At 34.3% G+C, this 21,124-nt stretch overlaps 1 protein-coding gene and 1 long non-coding RNA gene across 2 annotated transcripts; both read right to left on the bottom strand.

Annotated features, from left to right (window-relative positions):
* Positions 1–872: 872 nt before the first annotated feature.
* Positions 873–1,250, bottom strand: LOC110881742. The gene has a single exon (XM_022129908.1). It carries the CDS (start codon positions 1,248–1,250, stop codon positions 873–875), a length of 378 nt encoding a protein of 125 aa, XP_021985600.1.
* Positions 1,251–6,997: 5,747 nt separating this feature from the next.
* On the bottom strand, positions 6,998–11,912 carry LOC118487258. The gene is made up of 3 exons (XR_004881050.1): positions 11,766–11,912; positions 11,190–11,256; positions 6,998–7,656 (listed from the first exon to the last, which is right to left on the bottom strand). It is a non-coding gene; the product is annotated as an uncharacterized LOC118487258 (long non-coding RNA).
* Positions 11,913–21,124: the final 9,212 nt, after the last annotated feature.

Below are 21,124 nucleotides of genomic sequence, written 5' to 3'. Positions count from 1 at the left end.
AAAATAAAAAAAAAATTGGTCGTCTGGCCACGCCCCTTCCACACCCCACTTTTTTTGGTGTGAACTGGTGGAGCCCACAACTACCACGTGTCGAACAATACCCCGATCCAAGCCCCCCACACCCCATAGTGTTAGTATCAGATTATATTGATGGGTAATATTAAAGTAGGGGATGGATCATGAGAAAACTAGTTTAAATGAGAAAACCAAAAAACTAACTAAAAAAGCCTAAAAAACATACCAATTTTTTTTTACAATTTTTTTATAAAAAATTGCTATTTTTTATGTATGGAAAAAAATTCACAAAAAAAATTGTTGTATTGCACATGTGCACTAATACGAATATAATGCACATGTGTAGTACACATTTAATGCACATGTGCAGTACAACAAAATTTTATTTTATTTTTTTGAAATTTTTTTATATATAAAAAGTAGCGATTTTTTATAAAAATTTGTAAAAAAAAAATTGGTATGTTTTTCTTAGGTTTTTTTAGGCTTTTTAAGTTAGTTTTCTAGTTTTCTCATTATTTAGATGTACTGTAGAAACTCGATAAATTAATACTCGATTATTTAATAAACTCTCTAAGATAATATTTTTTGCCGGTCCCGACTCGGGGATAGGGTGTTAAATTAATAATTCGCTAAAATTATAAGATAATACATTTTTGATAATTTCTTTAGACCCCATATAAAATATAAATTAATAATTCCTTATATATAGCATATTATATTACATGAATGATTTATGAAGGTTTCTTGAAAAATGACTCAATTGTCTTTTGTTTTTTTGTTGAAATCAATTTCCTCTTGAATCTCGTCTCTAATTTTCCTTAGCATGGTAAGAACTTCTAGTGTTGTTTTCTCATAGCTCAACAAGAATTGTTCAATGTGATTGCCGCTTTAATAGCTTCGTTTCGCGAAGGGGGCTCCATTGTAGAACTTTCATCATCTTCTTCATCGATATCATCTTTATTAATTCCAATAACGCTTTCAATAATTTCTTCATCAGTCAACAACAACTGTGCAACTACATTTTCTTCTGGGTGAGTCAGAACATCTTCGACATCCATTGTATTGCGATAACCCAACTCTTTGATCAAATTCTGGAGTTCTTGAGTGCTTTCACCACCTTCATCTGAGTTCTCAAAAGTCATGTTATCTGTTGATCGAAGTTTACAATAAAGAAAGCAGTTCGCAATTGTATTTGCACGAACATCCATAGTCCATGCTGAAATTGCAAGATTCATTGCATCTAATACATTTATTTTTGCTGGATTTGGAACCCCTAATTCATAACCCTCCAAAAGACTTCTATAACCCTCCTAATTCAATAACCCCTAATTCTACTATAAATTAATAAAATATTAATTAATATATAAATTAATAATTATTAATTTATCGATTAATTAATAACTCTTTTAATTAATAAATTTTGGTGGTCCCAAGTGTATTATTTTTTAGAGTTTCTACTTTAGTTTTCTCATGATCCTCTCCATATTAAAGTATCCCGTACTTATGTAACTCCATAAAATATATAACCGATATATAATTACATTATTATTTTCCACTGAAAAGGTGTTAAAACCATGAGAAATTGTCATTCCTAAAAGAAAACTCGTTCCATATTAATAGCTTGAGATAAAACCGAGAAGCTTAAAAAAGTTTTAAAGTAGTTCTGGGTAAAAAAAAATAAACATATAATGTTACAAAATAGGGTTGAGATCCTGTACAAACAGTGCTAACGGTAAGAACCGTAAGAACATATCTGAGCCATTGGTAGTTTAAATCAACTGTTAGTATTGATTACAAATAAAACCCTTGTAATTAAAAATTTCTACTAAAAAGTTGGGGGCAATTTCGTAAAATGGCTAGTCATTTGACAATTTTCCATTAAATACAAATTCCACCAAGACTTTTTAAACTAAAATAACATTTATATACTTCATTATTTTCTTTAAAAAAATTATACCATAAAATCAAGTATTTTTTATCTTTAATATGAGTACCATATTGCTATACTTTTTTTTATTTTGAAAAGTGACTTTTAAAAAAGTTACCAAAATGTGTTTTACAATTGTGCTGATTATGTGTTAATTACAAAATATATAACAAACAAACACCAAAAATAGATATAATCAACACATCTGTGTTAAATCTGAAAACCAAAAGTAGATATAATCAGCACATCTGATGTGCTAATAATAGAGAACGACTGAGGATGTTGTGCTAATGTCGTTTATGTTGATAATAGAGAGCGATTGGGGACGATGTGCTGATAATGGAGAATGATGAAGGATGTTATGCTAATGATATAGTGTAGTGCTAATTATATTTTTTTTGGTTCGATTATGGATATGTTAAAAAATTCAAACTTTGATTTGAATTAAACTTGCATGGATTTAGGGGTATTTTAGTATTATTTTTAATTAGTTATAAATAAATATGGTCAAAAGATCTAAATTACCCTTAAGCTATTTTTTTATTGAGGGACACTTGTCAATGTTCTTACGGTTCTTACAAACACAAGTGTTTGTATTTGATCTCATTCCTACAAGAATAAAGATGGCATATGAGCCTTGTATTTATTGAATGAATATGTATTCACTCATAAGTTCTCTACATAGATGATGGTGGCAGACGCTTTCCACTACGTGGGAGACACTCATCAGGTTTGGCAGTGGGACTGTATTGGATGAGGGGGCCGAACTCAAATAGCGAATGGTTCCAACCGATGCATGCATTCTAGGAGGGCATCCGACGTGTGGTTATGGCAAAGTGACCAGGGCTGTGGTGGTTTTTCTGTAATTCCCATATAATACTGTGTAAGGTCATTTTTAGTAATAAAGTGGGGCGTTATGCGACACGTGTCGCGCCACGTCATACAAATGCTTTATGAGGCGTTATATCACTAGAGTCCGTAGTCATAACTCATAAAGCCCCTACCTCATCATTACTTAATTAATTAATAACCCCTCAATTATACAATACATATGTATGTATATATGTGTGTGAGTGGGGGAAAGATTTGCAGATCCTTCACGTTGCTATGTACACAACGGCTTCATCCAAAATCACCCCATAGCGCCGGCAATATTGGTGTTGCCGGACTCTATGGGACTCCATGCCTCAAAAATCACCACCATCACGCCTGATAAAGCCCCATTACATACATTGACTAGTTATCTTAAAGGGTAAATTACACTTTTCATCCTTTATGTTTGTAACGGTTACAATGGATGGCCTTTAACTTTAATAATTACAGTCACAGTCCTTTATTTGCAAAACTCGTTACCCCTTAGGTCCTTTGTGTAACACCCGTCTCAAATAAACAAGATTTATGTCATTTAACGTGAAATTACTTCAAGAATGCGAGCTTACAAAAACTTTGTTAGGTTAACGATCGTACATGATCGTAGTATTCGGTTATCATCCATCAAGTTTAACACATTCAAAATGTAGTACTTAGTGTTTACAAGATTCAGATATAACAAAGCAAAGTGAGATCAACGCGGAAGCTTAAAACGATGTGTGTTCGGTCTTTGTTTCATGCTTGACCTTCATCCGGAGTAACATAACATTCAACTACATTGAAAACCAACTTAAACATTAGTTTTGAGTCTTTAAAGATCATTAAAACACAACCTTTATGCGAAATATTCGAGAAAAACGATTTTTAACCAGTTTTCTAGGCCCTCGCGGTGCGCGACTGTAACACCCCAACCCAGAACAGGCTGGCATGTCACTCATACAGATATCAAAACTAAAACCAATCCATAATGTTGAAAACAAAAGATCCTAATTACATTTTCATTACATTACCGAAATAAAAATAAATCTTTATCTTCACGACACTCTTCACTTATTCCCCACGTTTCCCAAATTACCTGTCAAACAAATAAGACAAACACCAGAAAGAAAAACTACGGCTAAGCCAAAAAGTTGCTCAGTAACGGAGAAATCAACGGTACATGTAAAGACGAACAAATGGGAACGAAACACCACATAACGGAAACTGAACCGAGACTGACATTGAACCACATTTGAAACTAAAACAATTTTCCTTCTTTCAAATAGTTTTACTTATAATATAATATTGTTTAAAAATCCAAATTCCTTTAAAACAAGAAAAATATCGAAATTACTATATTAAGAATAAACATTTAGGTTTAGATCAAAATCTAATGAAAACTCAAAGTTCATAGCAAAACATTATCTAACCAAAACAACTATATTTCTAATTTGAAAATATATATTTAATTAATCAAATAATTCAGACAACATGAGTTTTGAAAACATAGTAATCTAATACTTGTAAAGATTATGCAACCCGATACTGGAAACCAAACAGTTCTAAACAAATATTGAGGCGGACACCGGACAAATGCTGAAAACAGAGATTGAAATTCTGGCACTAAAACAAATACTTTTATAACTTGAATCCCAAAACTTATACTGAATAGATAATAGATACTGAACATAATCAGATGCATATAATCATATCAAACATATCATAACAGAGACAGGACATACGTGACAACATATAACAGTAAAACAAGTCACGTAATATAGAAGCACCCACGAGCCTAAACTGAGGCATACATGGCTATAGTCCAATGCGCCGAGATGGTGCATGTAGGCGTACAAACGTTATTCCATCTCAATAGGAGTCAGGAGTCAGAGCTAAGATTGATCTATTCGCCTCTAGGAGCCAAGTGCTACACAAGCACAAGCTAGAGACGCCGTGAACTTTAGTTACGCACCGTCACAATGAGTGCCATGTCGTTGACGCCCCAACGACAAGTCTTAACTTATAATTGCTCTGGTGACAGAGTACAAAGCCGTGTCAGAAATAAATGTATCATAGGGGAACATGCAATACCGAGTACAAGATCTAAAGTCTATTGCATGCTACTATATATACTAGTCGTATAACGATACAAAACAGAGACAAGTAGCAAAAACATCCGTACTACAAAGTAACGGACTTGAATAAATATACTATGATGAAAAGAAAACATAATCCGTAGCTTAGTTAGCAGGCAACACAAAATCTAGTCGTCTTCAAATAATCAAGAACCTATGATCCCGCTATCTAAGTTAGTTTAATTAAAAACATCATTCCCGTTAAATAATATATTTGTTAAGAAATTTCTGACGATAAGAATCCAAATCCTAAAAATTTTGTTTTACAAAATAACTTATTATTAAACAACACACCTGTGTATTACATGTTGGTTTAGACGAATCTCCGTATGCCAACGATTTTAAAATGGCTTCACCCATATCATAGCCATTAATTAAGTTAACTTATAATATATGAATACCCTCACATTTTATACGTATGTATATATATATGATATTACAAATATTTTTGACGTAAACCATATTTCTATCAATTTATGGCCACAATACATATGATAAGCACATGTACTTTTTTTAAGCACCATAACCCCTTTTCATTTATTTGTTTCTAACATATTAATAATTATAATTTATGTGTATAACCTGCTGATGAAGATGAATAGTCAAAATGCCATATTATTTTTTTAAAGAAAAACTAGTCATCTTCTCTAATGACTATAGTCGCCGGAAAAGAAAAACGTATACCATCTGATTAAATAAACGTAGGCATATGAGAGCGAATGATTTACCTCAAATAATCGAAAGAACAAAGTAGATTAAGGGCGGCTAACAGAACAAGCAAAACCGCTTCGAACGATGGTGCGGTGGCGAACGGCTCTTGGCGGTAAGGTTGTGCGGCGGTGCGGTCGATCGAACGTGGGGGTGTGGTGGCTGATCGAGATCGGAGAATTACAATGACGGGACCGGTGGCGTCGAACGGAGGTAACTGGAGACACACAATAAGAGCTTCGGACGGTCGTGCGGAACGGAACTAAGGTGTGCGGCAGTGGTGGTGCGGCGGCAGTTGTGCAGAACAATGGATGAAATTTAGAAGTGATTTTGAATGGGTTTATCAAGGAACGATTATATCAATCGCATTCGCATCCTAATTCTTCGGCAGATTAGTTTTAGAGATTGTGTTTCAAAATTATGAAAAAGTATGGCCATAGAGATCAAGAACAAGTTTGCCGCAAATTCTGGTGAATTTGAAATATGCTTCTTTTATTATTATATACAAATACAATATTTCAATCTCTTTCTTTGTGTAACACCAACAACATGCATAACAAATTTCTTTTTTTTAAATCATAAAGACTTTCAGTTATTATTAATATTACTTTTTTTTATAAATATACTTATTATTTTTCGTATATTACAATTCTACCCTCCTAAAAAAATTGTCCTCAAAATTGCTAAAAGGAGTGGGGGTGGTCATTAGTGATAGAATTCCATCACTCACAAACACCCAATCAAGTTCCGCCATGTCATCAACCATTTTTCCATCACTCACAACTTTTTTTTAGTGGCAATGGTCATCACTCACTACCACACCCAACAATTTCCCCCCAACCAACAATTCCTCTCACAAAATCAATTCATCACGCGTTATACTTTTCAGCATCTTCCACGCGTTATAATATTATGGTGGCGGTGGGAATTTTTTTTATCACTCGTTGAATTTGGCTATCACGCATTATACTTACTCCACCCCGCCTCCCCTAAGTACGAATAACACACATATATCAACATAACGGATACATAACAAACATAATAGATTCAGATACAAAATATGGTACCTTATTAATATTGAACTTTTAAGGTGACAATAAACGAGGACTAAATCGGATCGAAATTTATATTAGATCCGACAAAGATATCAAACATATGAAACATAAGAGTACTAAGACTTAAGTAGATTCGGATAGACATCAATCTACATAACAGGAATCTAAAAGCGCACAATAATTCACGATTACGTTCATGACCATAATTGTCAATTATCTTACAACTGTGCCCTAATTGTCCTCCCGCCATGTATCTCAATGACATGTTCAAATTGTAAGGAAAGGAATACTAACGATAAAAGAAGCATGGTCAATTGTTATAATTTTAAGACATAACGAAAAGATAACAAACGTAGAAGTGTTTATCTTGATAAAACATAAAACTGGTGTGGAACAGGAGACAACACCAAAGCAAAACAAATACTAATACAGACACTTAAAACATGTGACAATAGATATAAACCAAACACAACATCTAAATCTACATCGAAAACTAAAACTGACACTGAGACAAATTTCGATACAAAACCGATGCGGATACTATATCAAAGAGATGCGGCTGATTCTAAAACAGATTCAGATACAGAACATGATCATAAGCAGATTAGTAGCGATTAACAAAAGAAACGCCTCGAGCAGATAGACCCAAAGACGACAAACTGACAAGTATGAAAGTTGATCAAAAGTTGAAATCCTAACCCAACGTCTACCAATTACCTCACAGGTTTAGTTTTTTTTTTTTAAGGTTTAAGTTTTCTACATGAAAGAGTCTTTGCTCTGATACCATAATTGTAACACCCCAACCCAGAATAGGCTGGCATGTCACTCATACAGATATCAAAACTAAAACCAACCCATAATGTTGAAAACAAAAGATTCTAATTACATTTTCATTACATTACCGAAATAAAAATAAATCTTTATCTTCACGACACTCTTCACTTATTCCCCACGTTTCCCAAATTACCTGTCAAACAAATAAGACAAAAACCAGAAAGAAACTACGGCTGAGCCAAAAAGTTGCTCAGTAATGGAGAAATCAACAGTACATGTAAAGACGAACAAATAGGAACGAAACACCACATAATGGAAACTGAACCGAGACTGACATTGAACCACATTTGAAACTAAAACAATTTTCCTTCTTTCAAATAGTTTTACTTATAATTTAATATTGTTTAAAAATCCCAATTCCTTTAAAACAAGAAAAATATCGAAATTACTGTATTAAGAATAAACATTTAGGTTTAGATCAAAATCTAATGAAAACTCAAATTTCTTAGCAAAACATTATCTAACAAAACAACTATATTTCTAATTTGAAAATATATATTTAATTAATCAAATAATTCAGACAACATGAGTTTTCAAAACATAGTAATCTAATACTTGTAAAGATTATGCAACCCGATACTGGAAACAAAACAGTTCTAAACAAATATTGAGGCGGACACCAGACAAATGCTGAAAACAAAGATTGAAATTCTGGCACTAAAACAAATACTTTTATAACTTGAACCCCAAAACTTATACTGAACAGATAACAGATACTGAACATAATCAGATGCATATAATCATATCATAACAGAGACAAGACATACGTGACAACATATAACAGTAAAACAAGTCACGTAATATAGAAGCACCCACGAGCCTAAACTGAGGCATACATGGCTATAGTCCATGCGCCGAGATCGTGCATGTAGGCGTACAAACATTATTCCATCTCAACAGGAGTCAGGAGTCAGGAGTCAGAACTAAGATCGATCTATCCGCCTCTAGGAGCCAAGTGCTACACAAGCACAAGCTAGAGACGCCGTGAACTTTAGTTACGCACCGTCACGATGAGTGCCATGTCGTTGACGCCCCAACGACAAGTCTTAACTTATAATTGCTCGGGTGACAGAGTACAAAGCCGTATCAGAAATAAATGTATCATAGGGGAACATGCAATACCGAGTACTAGATCTAAAGTCTATTGCATGCTACTATATATACTAGTCGTATAACGAAAGAAACAGAGACAAGTAGCGAAAACATCCGTACTACAAAGTAACGGACTTGAATAAATATACTATGATGAAAAGAAAACAGAATCCATAGCTTAGTTAGCAGGCAACACAAAATCTAGTCGTCTTCAAATAATCAAGAACCTATGATCCCGCTATCTAAGTTAGTTTAATTAAAAACATCATTCCCGTTAAATAATTTATTTGTTAAGAAATTTCCAGCGACAAGAATCCAAATCCTAAAAATTTTGTTTTACAAAATAACTTATTATTAAACAACACACCTGTGTATTACATGTTGGTTTAGACAAATCTCCGTATGCCAACGATTTTAAAATGGCTTCACCCCATATCATAGCCATTAATTAAGTTAACTTATAATATATGAATACCCTCACATTTTATACGTATGTATATATATGATATTACAAATATTTTTGACGTAAACCATATTTCTACCAATTTATGGCCACAATACATATGATAAGCACATGTACTTTTTTTAAGCACCATAACCCTTTTTCATTTATTTGTTTCTAACATATTAATAATTATAATTTATGTGTATAACCTACTGATGAAGATGAATAGTCAAAATGCCATATTATTTTTTTAAAGAAAAACGAGTCATCTTCTCTAATGACTATAGTCGCCGGAAAAGAAAAACGTATACCATCTGATTAAACGTAGGCATATGAGAGCGAATGATTTACCTCAAATAATCGAAAGAACAAAGTAGATTAAGGGCGGCTAACAGAACAAACAAAACCGCTTCGAACGATGGTGCGGTGGCGAACGGCTCTTGGCGGTAAGGTTGTGCGGCGGTGCGGTCGATCGAACGTGGGGGTGTGGTGGCTGATCGAGATCGGAGAATTACAATGACGGGACCGGTGGCGTCGAACGGAGGTAACTGGAGACACACAATAAGAGCTTCGGACGGTCGTGCGGAACGGAACTAAGGTGTGCGGCAGTGGTGGTGCGGCGGCAGTTGTGCGGAACAATGGATGAAATTTAGAAGTGATTTTGAATGGGTTTATCAAGGAACGATTATATCAATCGCATTCGCATCCTAATTCTTCGGCAGATTAGTTTTAGAGATTGTGTTTCAAAATTATGAAAAAGTATGGCCATAGAGATCAAGAACAAGTTTGCCGCAAATTCTGGTGAATTTGAAATATGCTTCTTTTATTATTATATACAAATACAATAATTCAATCTCTTTCTTTGTATAACACCAACAACATGCATAACAAATTTCTTTTTTTTAAATCATAAAGACTTTCAATTATTATTAATATTACTTTTTTTTATAAATATACTTATTATTTTTCGTATATTACAGCGACACGTTAAGAGCATCCTTTCGCGGGCCGCGACCGGTGTCACGTCATGAGACTCATATGTGGTCTCGCCGTCGCGTAACGTGACGGCCTTATTTTTCCAGAACGTTTGTTTCTTTTGAGCTGCAGATGCCCAGCTCCGAATCTAGCAAAAATTCCAACTTAAAATATGCATAACTTTTTTTCTACTTGTCTGTTTTTCGTAATTCTTTTCCCTACGGGTCCGTAATTTAATTACGGATCCGTTTACCATCATTGCTCGCATTAAAATCTAATTTATGAGCAGTTAGCCTATAATTCCATTTTTTGATTATTCGACCCATTTGTTTGTAAGTCCTACAACTTATTTTGTTATCATCACTTGTTTTCAACAATGTTACACATTCCCGGGCTTACCAAACATTAGTGTTTCACTACCCCTCGTGGTTTGCACGCGCGTTAGCGTCATGCTTGGTTATTCATAATCCAAGCATATGCATCAACGCAATTTTTACAATTTCACCATGCTAAAGTTCTGACCCGTATCCAAGGGCTTATTTGCGTCAAGTTTAGCGTGTCCGTTTCACGGCTTACGCGTTCAACCATTAAATCAATTAGTAATAAGCAACTCACTTCAACATTTCAAGATTTGACCTTGTTTGACCCGTTTGGTTGTCTAATGGAAACCACCATTTCTATGACAATCCAAACATTATTCCAACCAATATTTTGACCCGTTTTATTTGTCTAGTGAGCTCCGTCACTTCAACGACAATACGGATTCGCCATTAATGCTAATTCTAATTCAACAAGCTACACTCACTATTTAAATACAATGTAATGAAACCATAGTTACGTACATTCAAGCCACTTCAATTTCAACCGATTATGCAACATTGTTTGACCCGTTGGGTTGTCGAGTGATAGCCATCACTTCAAAGACAAGCCAAACTTAATTATACCATTGATTTGGCCCGTTTGATTGTCGAGTGAGCTTCGTCACTTCAATGACATATCAAACTTAGTTTATCCGTTTATTTAGACCCGTTTGGTTTGTCGAGTGAACTTCGTCACTTCTATGACTTACCAAACTCAGGTATTACACTACATTTCCATTAACATTTCTAAGAACAATATTTATGCATAATGTAACGAAACTAAAAGTTGCGTACCTTCAAGGCTTTCCTTTCAAGCGCGTATCGCCCCTGGCTTGTCCGTTTGAAAACTCGGTTTCCTCGCCTATAGAGTTCAACCATAGATGTTTAGAACTCTATTCATAACACATATCGCATAATTCACCATATTAATCAAATATGCGTTTTTAGTCCGATTTTCTACATTTATCTTCTCTTAGGCATTATATCAAACACCTAAAGTGCATAATTTCATACTATAAACAATCAAGTCCATGACTAACTATTTAGCCAAGATTAAACATCATTTTATAAGTGCATATCTAATTTTTCACATCAACATTACGGATTTACTTGATAGAGCTCTAATACACTAGATTAACAACCATAATTCTAGTGTTTAACATGTTTCAACAAAACCCACTAAACACACATGGTGGATAGTCATGAAGTTCATAGTTTAAACACTAATTCAACAAGATAATGACTAGGGTTTATTCCTAGACATGATTTCATCCCTAATTTCATCCAAACTTCAACCAATCAAGTTCAGATTTCGATTTCCCAAGTTTATCAAGAATTTGAGATGAAACCAAATTGACAATTTTGACATACCTTATGATCACTTCACTGCGGTGATCACTAATCTATGCTTGGATTTTGATTTGGGCTTGATTTCCCCTTTCAATTTGGTGAATTCTTGGAATTTATGGTTTGAGCTCTAGAAGCTCCCATGGAGATCGCAGGAACACACGTATGTGTGTGTTTTTGTTGAGTTAATTTTGATTTAATCAAAACTTTACTACATTTGCCCATATTTAGTCCCTCCACTTTATGCAAGTTATTTAAAGGGTATTTTAACCAACTTGTTCTCATTATTTCAAGACTTATGATTAACTAGGTTATTTACTCCTAGTTATTTTATCTTGACCGTAACCGATATTTAATTTATAATATGGATCTATATTTTTGGGGTGTTACACTTTGACCCTAACCTGGTTAAAACTTTCAGTTAAGTGAGATGATGTACAACCCATATGAGGGCAAAACATACATTTAATATAGAAGAAAAGAATGTTATATAAAAATAATAAACCTAAACAATCATCATCTCTCTCCCCTGCACCCTTAATAATATCACACCTTTATCAAAACCCAAATCTCAATATCATGTTAATATCTTGCGACACCAAATTAATTAATTCAAGATCATCCATTATCGTTGAAAATAAAGCCACTGCACACATACGACAATAAAGTGATATTATTAATATATGTCATCCATCATAGACCATTAGATATACCTTAATGGACGAATTAAAAAGTTGCGATAATGAGGGTTTTGATAGGAATCAGTTGCTTATTTGAGAGAAGGGTTGGAATGTGTTGTTTGCTTGTCAGATGTGGGTGACGACGGCGCACACAGTTTGCGGCGGTTCAGAGGACGACGATAGAAGTTGTTGGTGCACACGTCTGTCGACTTCGTCTTATATCGAGTCTTGTATAGGTCTAGATAGATCAGGGCACACAAAACGAGAAATGTTGTTTATAGGTATTTCGCATGAAATGACACTTATGTCATTTCATACGAAATCAAGGGTATTTCGCACGAAATTGTAATTTCGTGTGAACTTAGTTTCGTTTGAGTAATTTCGTGCGAAATTACTATTTCGCATGAGTAGTTTCGTGCGAAATCACCAGCCTATAAATACCTGATGTGCCAATTCATTTGTAACGATTCTGATTCCGGTAGTAAAGCTCTGTCGAAGTGTCTACAGCATTGTAATCGATCTGATATCAATCAAAAGACAGTTTAAAGTGATTTCTCGTGCATTACAGCTGAAATAACACCAATACATTTGTTTCCGCCTTTTGTATCGGTGAAGATCTCTTCTGAACGACTCGTTTGGGTCCCAAAACAACCCTACAAGTGGTATCAGAGCTCAGGAGGAAGAGTTCTTACCATTTCAGCTGCAATTTCTGTTTTCTTCACCTTCTTCTCAAAATTAAACGAAATTTCATGGTTAAAATGGCTTGATTTTCAAGTATATTGTGCGAAAATGTGTTTTAACAAACCCTAGAAAGAATCAGATCTTAATTCGGCTTAAAACTTGATCAAATTAATGAAAAACTGTTCGAAAGTTTAATTTCACACGAAAGCTGATGTTATTTCGTTTGAACAATGCTGTAATTTCGCACGAAATCAGAATTAATTTCGCACGAAATCACTATTTCATGTGAAGCAGTTCATCAGTTCATTATTTCGTACGAAATCAGCATTTGATTTCGCACGAAATGGGTATTTCGCTTGAAAGTGTTCATCAGATTGTTATTCCGCACGAAATAGCAGTTTATTTCGTACGAAAGCTAATTTCGTGTGAAGCTTCATTTTGATTTCGTTTGAAACTTGATTCCGTGTGAAAGATTGATTTCGTGTGAAGAGGGTATTTTGTTTGAGACAGTCTGTTTGTGAATCTTTGAAAACCGAAACATGGAGAACGAGTTTTATAATGCCTTTGCTAGTCCGATGACTATTACTCAAAGTACGATGCTTGAAAATGAGACGGGGACAACTCAAAAACCACCTAAGCTTATGGACATTGATGAGTTTAGTGGATGGGCCGAACGTTTTGCTAACTGGGTTGAAGCATATCACTTAGATGCATGGGAACATACTGAATTTCAATATGCTAGACCAGTCGGGGACAATAATGTGAAAATTCCAATTAGAGAATTGAGTGCTGAGGAGAAAAAGAAATACAAAGATGAGAAAATGATGGTAAGTCTGTTGCAGCAAGCGATTAAAGAAGACATCTTGATCTTACTTCAAAATAATGGAAGTGCGTTTTCGATATGGAAAGAATTAGAATCAAAGTTTCTTGGTAATGATGAAATGATCAAGAATAAAAAGTCACTTATGAAAAAGAATTTGATCTTTTCCGTGGATTAAGAACGGAAAACACCAAGCAGATCATTGAAAGATATTGCAATTTTATTGAAGAATATGAATAGATTAGGCATCAAAAAGGATAATGATGAATTAGTTGAAAAATTGGCTGATGCGTTGCCACATGATGTTTGGGGCACGTATCTCATGATGTTGAAAAATAAACCAGGTTTTGACAAGCTACCATTGAGCGAGTTTATTAAACAACTGGAAGCTCAACAGATGGAACAACGAAAGATAGCAAGAATGAAGAACTATGATGGAGAACAAGACATTGGCTTGTACTACAAAGGTGGTGTTAGAGATAAAACCAACATTTCTCCAAAGGTTGAAACTGCATTTAATGTGAAAAGTTCTTCTGAAAGTTCATCTCAAGGATCAAGTAGCAAAATGGGATTTTCATCATATCCATCATTCGATCCAATTTTTTCATCAACAAAGAGTGGAAAAGTACTTCAATGCAACATTGCATTAAATCTCGAAAATGATCAAAACTATTCTGAAGAAGTAGCTAAGAGTCATATGTCCTTGTTAGTAACTGTGCTTGAATCTTATGGTAGTTTAGTTGCAGGGAGGATCGGGAATCCAATGCTTACAAAAGAGGATTACGATCAAGTTGATGCTGAAGAAATGGAGTTGATGGATATAAAGTGGTGCTTGGCGAGCGTGTTGAGAAGAGCCGAAAAGTTTAAACAGATTACGAGAAGAGATGATTTCCGTGATGCAAATGTTTCTACTTTAGGATTTGATAAGTCTAAAGTTACTTGTTTTCGTTGCAGGGAAAAGGGGCATTTCAAGAGAGAGTGCACCAATCGTGAAGCAAGTGGCGCTCAAAATCCCTTTGGAAACAATGACTACTATCGAAAAGCGATTTATCACCAAGTTACTCAACAGCCATATCAACAACAACAACCACAAACTGCTCATGCTAGGAAGGAGATTGAAGATTCAAAGAAAGCTTGTCTGGTCAATCAAGATGATGGAAGTTCATCAAAAGGATTCATCTGGGATAAATTTATTTCAGAAGAGAGTAAAGCATGTATGTTGAACAAAATATCAGATCAAGATGATGAAAGATTACTAGAAGGCTTTAGCTGAGAAAATTTTAGTTGGGATAAATATTGTCCTGATAAAGAAATTTTAAAGGGTCAAGCTTTTGTTGCTCAGGTTGTTAATGATTATACTGATGACTATTGGGCAGAAAAAATCAGAAAACATTTAAATGTTGAAGCTGAGAAAAACAAGAAATATGAAGAAGAAGAGCAAAAGAGACAAGCTGAAGTTGAGAAAAAGAAAAAGGTTGAAGAAGAAATTCAAGTAAGAAAAGTCAAAGAAGTTCCAGCGTTTGAAATTAAAACAGATGCTGATGCAGTTAAAATTTCTGAGAAGTGTATGAACTGTGAGTCTCTGCTAAAGCAAAACAGTGAATTGATATACAACTTGAACATGGTAAATGAGTCATACAATGTCCTGAACAAAGCCATGAATCAATACAATGAGACAAGCAGTGAGCAAGCCACAACAATGAAGACACTCAAAGGAGCATACATGAGACAGCTTGATAGTGTCAACTATTACACTGAAAAGTGTGCTGAGCTTGAGTTGAAACTGGAAACTCAGAGAATAGAAACCGAGAGAGTTAACAGATTATTAAAAAGTTACTCATGTTCTACTTTTGTGGTTGACAGGATTTACCCCATTGTGGAAGGAATGAAGACGTTTAAAGAGGAAAAGACTTCAGAAGAGAAGAAGTCTGAAACAAAAGAAGATGATGAAGTGAAGATTTCTGGTAAGAAACCAAGTGTTGTCTATAACAAATGTCCACCCCCGGTCGAAAATGGATATTCTCCTCGAAATCCAAATTCAGAAAAAGTCAAAAAGGCAACCAACTTACAGTGGGAGTCTGAGTCTTCAGATAATTTGCCAGAAAATATTGATGTCACGTTCACATCGTCTGACACTGATCATGAGTCCGAGTTAATAAAGAAAGTGGTCGATCAGGTGTTGGATAAAGATGAAACAGAGGAGTCAAAGTCGGACTTAAAATCAGAGTCAAAGTCAGAGTCCGACACGTCAAGTCAAAAAGTCAAACAGGGCAAACGGGTTTACAATAAAAAATTTCTATTGTCAAAATCTAATTTGAATGACGGATTAATCAAAGTGGGATATACTTTGAATGATTCAGACAAATTATATTTTGATGAAGATTTTCCAATAAGAGGTGTTAAACTAGAAATGATAAAACAGGTTTTCAAACTAACAGAAATTAATATTTCTGAAATAAAAGATTTAAATCTTATGGAAAAACCTAAACCTTACACCTCAAGAGTTCAACAAAGGATAAACAAGAACATGGGTTACAATTATGGTTTAGATTTTCGAAAGAAACAATGTCATAATGGTAATTTCAAAAAGAAAGGATTGGGTTTTATTCCACTGAAAAATTATAAAAATGAGAAAACTTATAAACCAAAAACCGTTTTTATTTCAGGAAAATCATCAGAAGCAAAAAAAGAGCAAGTGTTCAGAAAGCAAACCAACAAAGAAGTCCATGCAAAGAAGCAAGAAGAAATGAAGAAAGGTGTTGCTCAGCAAAAAAAGCAGACAAGAACCTGTTTTAATTCAAAACAGTTAGTCATATTGCCAGGAATTGTCAAATGGCAAACAAATCAAAACAGGAAGTCTCTGAAAAACTTAAAAAGAAAGTTGTTGAGAAAAACAAACTACCAACCAAAATATTTAAAATTTTTGAAAATTCTATTTTTGAGGTTGGTGAATGTTCGAAAAGTGTTTGCAAAAGAAAGGAGAAACTTAATAACCAAAAGTGGGTTGTTAAGAATTCAAGTGATAGTTCTGGTGATGAATCTGATTCTACAAAATCAGAGGAGCCACACGTTGTTGTAAAAGAAGAGAAATCAGTACCGCCTTTGGATGATGAAAATTTTCCACCATTGCGGGCTGAGAATTTGAAATCAAAAGTTGGAAAAATTGAGATTTCAAATCAATTCTTTCCTGAAAAGAAAGAATTTGATGTTGAAAAGGTCTTTAACCCCACTGTTCAAAACATTTTTGGAAAAATGATTGATGGAAAAGTGAAGGGGGTTAAAGAATTTTATGAGAAAAAATTGAAAAAACCAGATGGAGATGGTTTATCTCGGGTTAGTATCTGGGATAGAACCTATCATGACTAAACTCTGGACTTGCCGGAGCTCCCAAGTTGGTAATCGTGGAGCAGGAATCAACATCATTCTTGAATATGTTTGTTTGAGTATACCTACAAATGGTAAGAAAAGTGTGTTGTCACTTACAAGTGGTTAATCAAGGTTATTAAGTTGAACTTGATTTAACTTTCATTCAAATGATTGAGAAAACAAAGTGATGAAGTAATCCCCTAACCTACAAGTGGTAAAATCAACAAAACTAATTTTCCGAAAAAGCCATTTTGATTAAAACAAACTTAAGTGTTTTGAAATCATAATGGGAAAATAGCTTGTTGTAAGGGGGAGTTCTGATTGTTTATGCCAAGTGGATGGCGAATTGAAGCAATTCACAACAGTTGTCATTTTATTGTACAGTTTGTTTTCAAATTTTTCAGAAAATCAAAATTGAAATATATTTTGATTTTAGGGGGAGTAAAAATTTTAGAAAATTTCGAAAAATTTGAAAAATCCAAAAAACATGATAAAATCTAAAAAGCCAAAAACATTGAAAAATGAAAATTGAGGTTTGTTGTGAAAAAGAGGAAATGATAGTACATCAGTGGACTATCACAGCACGCTAAAGAATTGTAAAGTCAAAAATGTGATAAACGATCTCACTGAGGATGTGTCAGTAGGTTTTTGCACAATTAGTAGATTGTCTTCGAGATATAAACCTAAATACAAAAAGCTTGTTTATCTCGTGGGGAACATCTCTAGGATATATGGGTAACCCCCGAAATCTTGTTTGAAAGATCCCTCTTTCTGAGATACTAGGTCTTTATGCTCAGTGATATCTGGGGTATTATCCCGTGACTTCTGATTTTGCGGAAGCAATGGCCTAGTCCCCGAATAATACTTTGCATTTGCTTTAATCTTAAAGCTCGCCCTTAGTACAAAAAATGATGAAACATTTAAAAATGCTAGTCATGTGCTGTTGAAAAAAAGATTCTCTAAAGGGAACACACCTAAAGTCGAACCATCATCTCTCTGATTTTGCGGAAGCAATAGCCTGAGCTCTCATGGTCTCGCATTTATCCCTTTACAGATATCATCTAGGTATATTCACCTGTAAGACTGAATATTGGGATCTGGATACGGGAGTATATTCAAGAGGTGGGACACACGAATGAGTTTAAGTGATTAAAACACTAATCTCGTATCTCGAAACAGTTGAAATTTGTGTGAAAATTTAAGTGGATCAGTATACTGACAATCTAGGTGAATTGTTTAGAACTTAAAATGTTTAAAGCTTAACGGTGTTAGTGATTTGTCTCAAAAACTGATATGATCCTCTTACACAAACTCACAAAAATAGTGTCTCTAAATATTTCTTTACTGCATTCCATTTAAGTCGAAAATCCAAAAAGATTTTAGTGTGTTTTAGCATAAAATTTTGAAAAATTCAAAAAGATTTTCGACAACTGATAGTGGAGAGCTGATTTTCAAAATTCCAAGTGCTAAACATGATGAACTGGTTTGGGAAAGTTTGAAAAGAGAAGTTATGTTTACAAGTGGTCGTCAAAGATTAAATCATTTTTGAAGAATTACTGCAAAGTGTTTTCTAAATGTACAAACTTTTAAATTTGTGAAACTTATGTTTGTGATAGAGAATGTGCAGGATTAAAGATTGAAAATAGCCAGGTTCTGATACCTGAGGAGAGTTCAGGTCACGATCCTGAAGATCAAGAATTCCAGATTGCGATCCCAGATTATCGAAAGGGGGAGTCTGAAGACAATCAAGAGATCTGATTAAAAGCCAGGTTGTGGTGCAGGTCTTGTAGTGATAAGAGAAGAAGAGAAAGAGATTGATTGAGGATGCTTACAATGGAGAATCTTTGGAGAGAGCGAGAAGACTGATAAAGGCTGAAGGATTGACAACCGAAGACTCGACACCGAAGACTTCGTCAACATCCGAGGGGGAGTCTGTTGGTGCATACATCTATCGACTTCGTCTTGTATCGAGTCTTGTATAGGTCTAGATAGATTAGGGCACGCAAAACGAGAAATGTTGTTTATAGGTATTTCGCACGAAGTTGTAATTTCGTGTGAACTTAGTTTCGTTTGAGTAATTTCGTGCGAAATTACTATTTCGCATGAGTAGTTTCGTGCGAAATCACCAGCCTATAAATACCTGATGTGCCAATTCATTTGTAACGATTCTGATTCCGGTAGCGAAGCTCTGCCGAAGTGTCTACAGCATTGTAATCGATCTGATATCAATCAAAAGACAGTTTAAAGTGATTTCTCGTGCATTACAGCTGAAATAACACTAATACATCTGTTTCCGCCTATTATATCGATGAAGATCTCTTCTGAACGACTCGTTTGGGTCCCAAAACGATCCTATAGAAGCTGAAACGACGGCGGCGGTTAGGGTTCCGCCATGAACCCCCAAAGGAGATGGTGTTGCCGTTTAGATCTGATTCCGACGAGATATATCTGTTTTGCGGCGAAAGGGATGAGTGATAGGTTGTGGTGGTTAGGGGTGGTGGATGGTGGTGCAAAGGTAGATGACACCAATTTGTAGAAAGAGAGAGATGAGGGAGGAGGACTGAGTTTACATATATATATATATATATATATATATATAGAGAGAGAGAGAGAGAGAGATGAGTTTTTAGAAGAGAGAGATTATTGTATATATTTTATAAGTTTTTTATTTTGTTTTTCTTTTATTTATAAAATATTTTAATTAGATTCGTAAAAACACTAAATTGCCCTTCTATGAACAAACTTAACTTAAAATCTTAACTTGGTTAGTGCTAAAGGACCTAAGGTGTAACGAGTTTTGCAAATAAAGGACTGTGACTGTAATTATTAAAGTTAAAGATCATCCATTGTAACCCGTTACAAACATAAAGGACGAAAAGTGTAATTTACCCTATCCTAAAACAGATACGTGGTGCAAGTTTTTCATAAGTTATATACACTATATTATAATGCATGAGGGAGGGGCATTTTAAGATACCCAAAAAATAAGAACTTTTCCCCCTCTTTATTTATAGAAAGACCCCTAAAATGAGGGTAGTTTGGTCTTTTAAACATTATTTATTTTTTAGCCCCTAAAATTATTACACGTAAATCCCTAAGGTTTTAACAAAATTATAGATAATTAGTTACAATTCACCCCTCCATACCAAACTTATAATTTTTTAACGTATCTTGACATATCTTATAAACTATACTGTTTAAAAAAAATCCAAAGATAGCATGACGACCTACACATTTTTGTCGACGTTTCGGTAGTTGTCTAGTTCAATATCGACGCACGGATTAAAAGGTACAAGTCGATTATGCGTTAATGTACAAGTAATTAATACTTGTGATCTAATGTGCCTAATCTACAAAAATGGGCTCCATCTATGCAAACAAAAACAAAAGAAATTAAAAGTACCGTAAAATAAAATGAAGATATTATGTGTCACATTTTATTTTATTATATCTTATAAAAACTTAAAACTAACCACAACAAACTTCCTAAATAAAGGGGTGGCAAATCTAAAATTAAACCCTAATACACTTCTATAGTTAATACTATAAATATAGCAGGACACTCCTATATCTATTGCTAAACAAAGTTAAAAAAATGGGTTGTTGCGAAATGTCAGTTTTGTTATATCGCATCAGTGAATATTTTTTTTCTTTTATTTACTTTTATGCGAATGTTAACTTACTTGATTTTTTAGATTCAGTTGCATGATGAACATGCCAATTTAAACAACACATTTGTCGAACAAAGCTTCTAAGGTATTGATTTTGCTGGTTTTAAGTATTATTTTTGCGTATATCTTTCATATTAACATGTTCGTTATGTTATTATATGTGTG

This window comes from Helianthus annuus, chromosome 15 (assembly GCF_002127325.2).
Source record: "Helianthus annuus cultivar XRQ/B chromosome 15, HanXRQr2.0-SUNRISE, whole genome shotgun sequence".
Classification (NCBI taxonomy): Eukaryota; Viridiplantae; Streptophyta; class Magnoliopsida; order Asterales; family Asteraceae; genus Helianthus; species Helianthus annuus.
Note: the sequence above shows the minus strand (reverse complement) of the source record. Positions and strands in the feature narration are given on the sequence as shown.